General features: G+C 48.3%; 1 protein-coding gene across 10 annotated transcripts in view; it reads right to left on the minus strand.

Annotated features, from left to right (window-relative positions):
- LIMCH1 (LIM and calponin homology domains 1) overlaps window positions 1–6,370 on the minus strand; it is a 182,299-nt gene extending 175,929 nt beyond the window's left edge. For all 10 annotated transcript variants that reach the window (XM_065698296.1, XM_065698278.1, XM_065698286.1 and 7 more), the window contains exon 1: window positions 5,916–6,370. In XM_065698296.1, the coding sequence (XP_065554368.1) occupies window positions 5,916–6,011 (96 nt within the window). In that variant the 5' untranslated portion in view covers window positions 6,012–6,370. The remainder of the gene's footprint in view (window positions 1–5,915) is intronic.
- Window positions 6,371–6,696: the final 326 nt, after the last annotated feature.

The raw sequence follows: 6,696 nt of genomic DNA on the forward strand, positions 1-6,696 counted from the left end.
AAGCTTAGATCTTCAGGGTCAGCATGCCAAAATGTTCGTAACTTCAACCTATGCAGCTGCCCTTTTAAGTCAAAACTTCACCTCTATAAATCTTGCTTTTTCTGTAATATTGCTCCAAAACTGCTCTTGTTGGGATGTTTGCAGAGAACCAATGCACAGAAGTATTCATCTGTGGGCAAAAATATTCTAGACTGGTAGATTTTCCAAACAAAAGATAATGCCATTTCTATAACCGGTCACGAACAACATTTCCCAGAATAATTTTAGAAGGTAGAAACTGACTCTGGTGCATTGACCTGCTATTTATCCTCCATACTTGGGAAAGATTCCACTTTCCTTTTCAGAGGACTAAAAGAAATTTAAAACATTAAGAATGCAGTTATTACTAGCTGAATAAGTGCAATGAGGTTACATAGCTGTGCTAACTGATCTTCACCACCCACTGCATAATGGCATTCCAGACTCCTGTGTTAAGGGCAGATCTTTTACCTATTTTAAAATTTTTGTGCTGAAAGGAGAAATTAATTCAGTTTTAAAACAATTAACAGCTCAGTCCTGCATTTTCTGACATTATCCCTTTATCAATAGTATTGTTGTTCTGATTATTCTTACCTCCGTGCCAAGCGCTACTTGTAACATGGCTTAAACGGATCTTATGACAAGGGAACTGGGTCCATGTACACCAGACAGAAGGTCAGCTGCCAGGCAACTGGGAAAGGAGAAAATTTCTAGAAGGCAGCAGTCTGACAGGGTCAGAGAGTTTGGGCAGGTTCTTCCACCTCCTGTAAATCAATTCAGTTTTCATTCCACCGAATGACTAACTTAGCCAGAATGAAGAACATCCCATCTGCCCTGTCTGCAGTCCCTAAATGTTGCCCAGGAGGAGATACAGAGATAGCAGTGAAGAACTCTCCATGTCCAGTCACTATGACCACAGTAGTATTATTCTACACACACATCCATCTAGGACCGTAAGCCAGCCACACACCTTTTGTCTTCTCAGGGTTGCCTTACAGACACTGTGGGAAGGATTCCTTTGGCCTAATTTTAGCTTGTCCACAAATCGGGCAACTTGTCTAATCCATTTGCATAGGTTCCTTATAGCCTATCCTTGCTTACTTTAATAAATTAATTCCCAGTACATTCAGTATATAGGTAAGACACACTTCCAGTAGAAGAAAAAGAGCAAAAAAGAAAGGCTAAACACTGAGAAATTTGAACTGTAGGCACTACTTAGCAACTCATTCAACCACTTTCCTACAATATTTAATTAACAAAACCATGCAGTCTTTAAGTCATCATTCTACACTTATGTGGTTGCATTCAAATCATCTCCTAAGGCAGTCAGACTGACTTCTCTGGAACTGCTTGCTGGAGAAAATGTTTGTTGGATTTAATCCATTCCTATCCAAACAACAGCAAGACTGCAGTGGCACCCAAGGTCCCAGTCTGGCTAGAGGCATCAGTGTTTTAGGAACTGTATCAGTGTTCAGAGGACTAGATCATACTCAAGGATCTTAAATTCAGGTTCACAGCAAAGGAAGAGTAGATGTCCAAACATATTTGGAAATACAAACTCTCCTGCGGGGCATGGGTTACTCATATACTCAGTGAATCACTAAGCTTACCCAATACTTTTCATCAAAAGAGCTTTATCTCTGATGTTCCTCATACTATATTTTGAAGATCATATAAACAAACTTGTGTATTTCTCAAGTTTCAGGCCCCTACAGCAAATACTCCAAACAAGCCCCTTCACCAATTAGAAAAGGTTCTGTCAATGGTCTCCTTTTAAGTTATGCGTTTGCAGTGAGATCCACAAGGCTTAGCTCTCTGGCACTTCATCACTAGGAACAAGAGACAACCTAAAGAAACCCTGTTTCCAGCCTCCTGCCACAAGACAGTCACATGAAGTTTATTTGCCTGAATCACTTAACTGGTTTTATGGCTCTATTACTCTCTTCATAGAGACAGTGCTGCAGAAGAGTTCTGCCATGTGGTATGACATCCAGAAGCACTAAGGAATACACTTGGTCCCACTGCTTCTCCTAGAAGCAGCACCAGTGCTTCAATCTTTAATTCAGAAGTCTAACACAGGTAAGTGTTTTACTAGAAGGAAAAAATAACCCACAAACACACAACAAACCCCTCTGGCTGGCAAACTTCTCCTTAACTAGAGAATCCTCAAGGGGAATATATACAGTGGAAAAGTAGCAGACTTACTAGAACTTGATGGGGTTTAGCCTACACACATCTAAGGCAACGGCAAAGTCAGGCACTCATCATAGGGGACAGAAAAACTTCACGTGTTTATTATTACCGCCCAACTATAAAGGAAGCACTCTTATCAGCTGGCAACGTTTATAAGGAATGTAAGTCTACGGAAAAGCCATCCCTAATTGAACCAAGTCTTAACAATGAGGAGAGAGCATATTAATGAGGCAAGGCTAGGAGGTGTGATGAGGAGATAACAATACCCTTAGGAGTTACACTAGTACTAAATGTGACTTTATTACTGTACTACCCTCTTATGAATCTTTACAGCAAGAATAAATGTTTATACAGATGTTCTTTCAACCATCAGTTATTCTAATTTAAACACATATACAGGGAACCTTGACATTTTAAGATTACAGGCCATTAGTTTAAATTAGACTGGTTATTTTGCTGCTGTAACCCACTACACTTTACAAGGCTGATATATTCTTTCAGTGAAACTGAGATGCCTTAACTGAAATGAAATACCACACCTTTAATAATGCAGACTGATGTAGCTCTCTCATAGGGGCTTTTTTTTTGTTCAGTGCCTTTATTTTAATTCCTCCGAGTGCAACTAATACGGTTCATTTTATCATTAAGAGGGCATTCTTCACTTAAGTAGAACATGCCAAGCTAAACTAAAATGCCACCACTGGTTTACTGTTACAGAGAGGGATGTACAGTTGATATTAATGCAAAATTAAGCAAAGCTGACCTCTGTTTTTCTACCCAAAATGACTGGTGATCAAAGCAGAAAGTCCACAGAATTCCAAAATCTCACCTTCTGCAACATACAGATGACACCAAATCTATCACTGTTTGAATAAGAGTCAGATGAACTCAGGTGAACACCTTAGTGCTGCTGGTTCAGAGCTCCAGGGAGAGACAAGAGGATTATTACAGGGATCCACCCAAACTTCTGCACAACTTAGGACTCTCCTATCCTGCAGGATCTAGATGAAACTAATGCTGGCAGAGGAAAAAGACTTCTGGCACCCAGAAGACCTGCTCTAGTGAAAGGTCACAGACCCAAGGAGCGAAGACAAGATCTCTAAAATCTCTGGACCAGAAGAAGGGAAGTACCTCCATCTTTGCAGATTTATAGGTTCGTTCAACCACTTCATGTTTTGGCTCCCCATGTGTAAAAAGAGGACAGCCTCCCTTTCCAGCCCCACTAGAGAAGAAATGCACTGCAGACCACATGGTGGATTCCTGTCAGCACTACACGATGGTGACAGTGCTCATGTGAGGATTCAAACCAGATGAGAATCCAACTAGCAAGTCACACAACTTAATTGTTAGCAATAAAATGCACAGCAAGCTCAGAGTTTTCAATCCGTCCATTCCTACTTTAATTTCCTTGTGCAGCAATATTTTACAGCCCAAGACAGGTCTGAAGCTGTCTCACACCGCTAACATCCTCACTAGCCTGTCTTCTCCATCCTAGGGAGGTACACCAGCCCTGGTTTCTTTTATTTTTGTTTGAGATGCCATTTTACACGGTCAGAAGTGAGCTGGAAGACACAACACACTGGACATTTGCTGTCTGTAGACCAAAGAATAAACTGGTGAGAGACAATGACAGAGCCAGCGGAAGCAGATGGGTCTAGTAGCCAGACACAGCATGACCCCCATTTCTGGTTTTCACCCAAATTAGCAGGGCTTGGCACACTGAATGTTGATACCTATAATATTTCTTGATTTTTAGATTTTATTTCTTTTTAAGATTGATATTGCTTTTCAATAACTTCGGACTAACGTCAAGCTCAGTATAATTCAGTCCAAATCATCCAGATTTAGAACAGTGAATGGTGACCTGATTTTTCAAAGAGATAATAACCCTCATGCTCCAGAGCTTAAGCCAAACTGGGATTAAAAGGAAATACAATGTGTTAGGCAAATTAAGTCACATTTGCTTCTCTGGCAGCTTCTTCTTCCTTTCTCTTAGTAGAAGCATCAGCTCTGGGCACTGCTGGAAAGGCAGACACTTCCCTCTCACAACACAGCCATGGCACCCCAGGCTCCTGACACCCTCCCTCAGGAAAGAGGACAGCAGCAATAGTTACAGTTTTGTCATTCATGTATCAAGTGGATTAAAAAAGAGAGGAGGGAGCACAAGAAGATACAGGCAGCTCCCTTTGTACGCATGGGCCCCTCAGGCCTGCATGGAGGACACAAGGGGTCGAAAGCCCTTCTGCTCTGCTCACCAGGCCCTGGGTCACACAGGAACTGGCATAAGACCTCCAGTCATGGCAAACTGCAGAATACACTGCCCAAGAGGGGAATTTCCAACTGACCCGCAAGTTTCTGCTCTTACACAGGAAGGCTTGCAGCCCATTAATTGTTACCATGCCTGGAGTGGTTGCTGGCATCTTCATTACCTAGAGAACTGCTTCACCATTGATTTCGTGGCTTCATTAGCAGTCAGCAGAACTCACGGTCACAAGGTATTTCATGTACCATACATATGATGGGGTCATGTGCCACTCTCTTGGACCTCTATTGCAAAGAAGGAGATATAGGAAGCACCATTTTCATCTTCACAGGACAACCGGAGTTTATATGCACTTCCCTTTCCCTCTTCCAGAGTGCATACTCACCTTTCCTTGGCACAAAAGCCCTTCTTTTCACATTTCTTACTGCTCGTATGTCCCTCGTCCCATACCAGCAAGTTCACCGTGTCAGTGCCAGTTCCCTGAAGCATTACACAGCATTACCTTTCCAGCTGATACTGGAGTGAACTATTACAGTTCTGAAAATCCCAGGGCTTCAGGGAATCTTAAAGGCACAGCAATTTTAGCAATAATTTGCCTAACCGCTGCCAGAAAACAGAATCCACCGAGGCTCACTAAGAGCTGCAGATTAAATTCAAAGCCCGCAGCTGACAGGGAGCTGTTACCCTGGTATCTGGGTTTATACCACCTTCACGCGTGTTCTGACCCGGCAGTCAGACGAAGAGCTATTTAAAGTGCGTCTATTGTTACATGCCAAAATATTTAACTATTAAATGTCACCCGCCACCTGCCTGTCTTTGCATTTTGCCGCACGAGCAAACAGCACGCAGGTCTGGGGTTTTGCCCTGCCTGCAGAGCGAGGCCGGGTGTCTCTCCTTGGCTCGGCCGAGCGATGGGAGAAGCGGCTACAGGGGGTGCTCCCCGCGGGACGCGCTTCCTCCACCCGCGACCGCCTCTTCGCGCACTGCGGAGCGGTAGCTGCGCGGCCGCGGACATCCCCTGCGGGCCACGGAAGCTATAAGGGCGCGGGGCCGGGGGATCCCCAGCAAGGAGCCACGCTACGGGACTAGCGCACGCCCGCTCCGCGGCTCCGCGCACCTGCGCGGGTCCTGTTTCCAGCCGCGCTGTTCGTCCATCCCAACCCCGGGGGCGCAGAGGGGAAATGCGATTAGGAGATTAAGTTTGGAAGAGATGCGCGGGGGGGAGGTGGTAGGGGCTGACCCAAAGGCGCGTATCCTGCGCGGGCGCTGAACCGCGGCGCGAGCGCCCGCGGCCGCTTTCCCCTCAGCGAGCAAAGTGGGGGTGCCGGGACGGTGCTCGGCAGGGAATAAAATGCCCACAGTCTCCGCGATAAGGCGGGCAGGGAAGGGCACCGGGTGGTCCCGCGGGGTATCCCTGCCGCCGGCCATCCCGCCGTCTTACCTCGATCCACTTCTGAGCCTCGGTGAAGGCCAGCTCGGGCTGGGGGGGATCAGGAGGAGGCTGAACCTCCCCCAGCTCCAGCCCGGGACTGGCCATCTGCAGGGCCCCGGCGCGCCGCGCCTGCGGCGGGGGAGCAGAGAGCCCGAGGTGAGCCGGAGCCGCAGCGAAGACGCCGGAGGCCGCTGCCTGCCCTTCCGCGCCTCGCAGCCGCCGGGGCGGGGGCCGGCGGCGCTCTGCAGCCCGGCCGGCTGCGGCTCCCTGCGGTAACCTCTCTCCGCCGGTGCCCGTCCGCCCGCCCTGCCGGCTCGGTCCTCCCTCGGCTGCCGCCCCGCCCGCCCCGCCGGCGGAGCGGAGCTGCGCTGCGCTGCCCTGAGCTGCCGGCTAAAAATAAAGCAGGCGGGCGAAGCCGCTTTGCCTTCAGCCCATGCAAATGCCCGCACCGTCGCCTCCCCGCCGCCAGCATCTCATCGCAGGCGGCGCTGCGACCGGGGGGGATGGCACAGCACCCCGGCTAGAGGCGGGGGGACGACGACACCAGCCCGTCCGTCCCTCCCCGCAGCGGCTAGAGGGCACCGAGCCACCCATGCAAGCGGCAAGCTGCCGGGTGCGGCTGTTTCATTAAGCGCCTGGTTAATTGATGTCGCCGCACGAAGCACCTGAGGCCCTCCAGCCCCCTCCGCAGGGAAAGTGCCCTGCTCGCCCGCCCAGCCCCTCACACGCATCCCTGGGGCTGGTGTCCAGCATCTGTAGGCATCTCGTCGTGTGGCGGAGGGCAGAGAGC

This window comes from Lathamus discolor, chromosome 1, assembly GCF_037157495.1.
Source record: "Lathamus discolor isolate bLatDis1 chromosome 1, bLatDis1.hap1, whole genome shotgun sequence".
Lineage (NCBI taxonomy): Eukaryota > Metazoa > Chordata > Aves > Psittaciformes > Psittacidae > Lathamus > Lathamus discolor.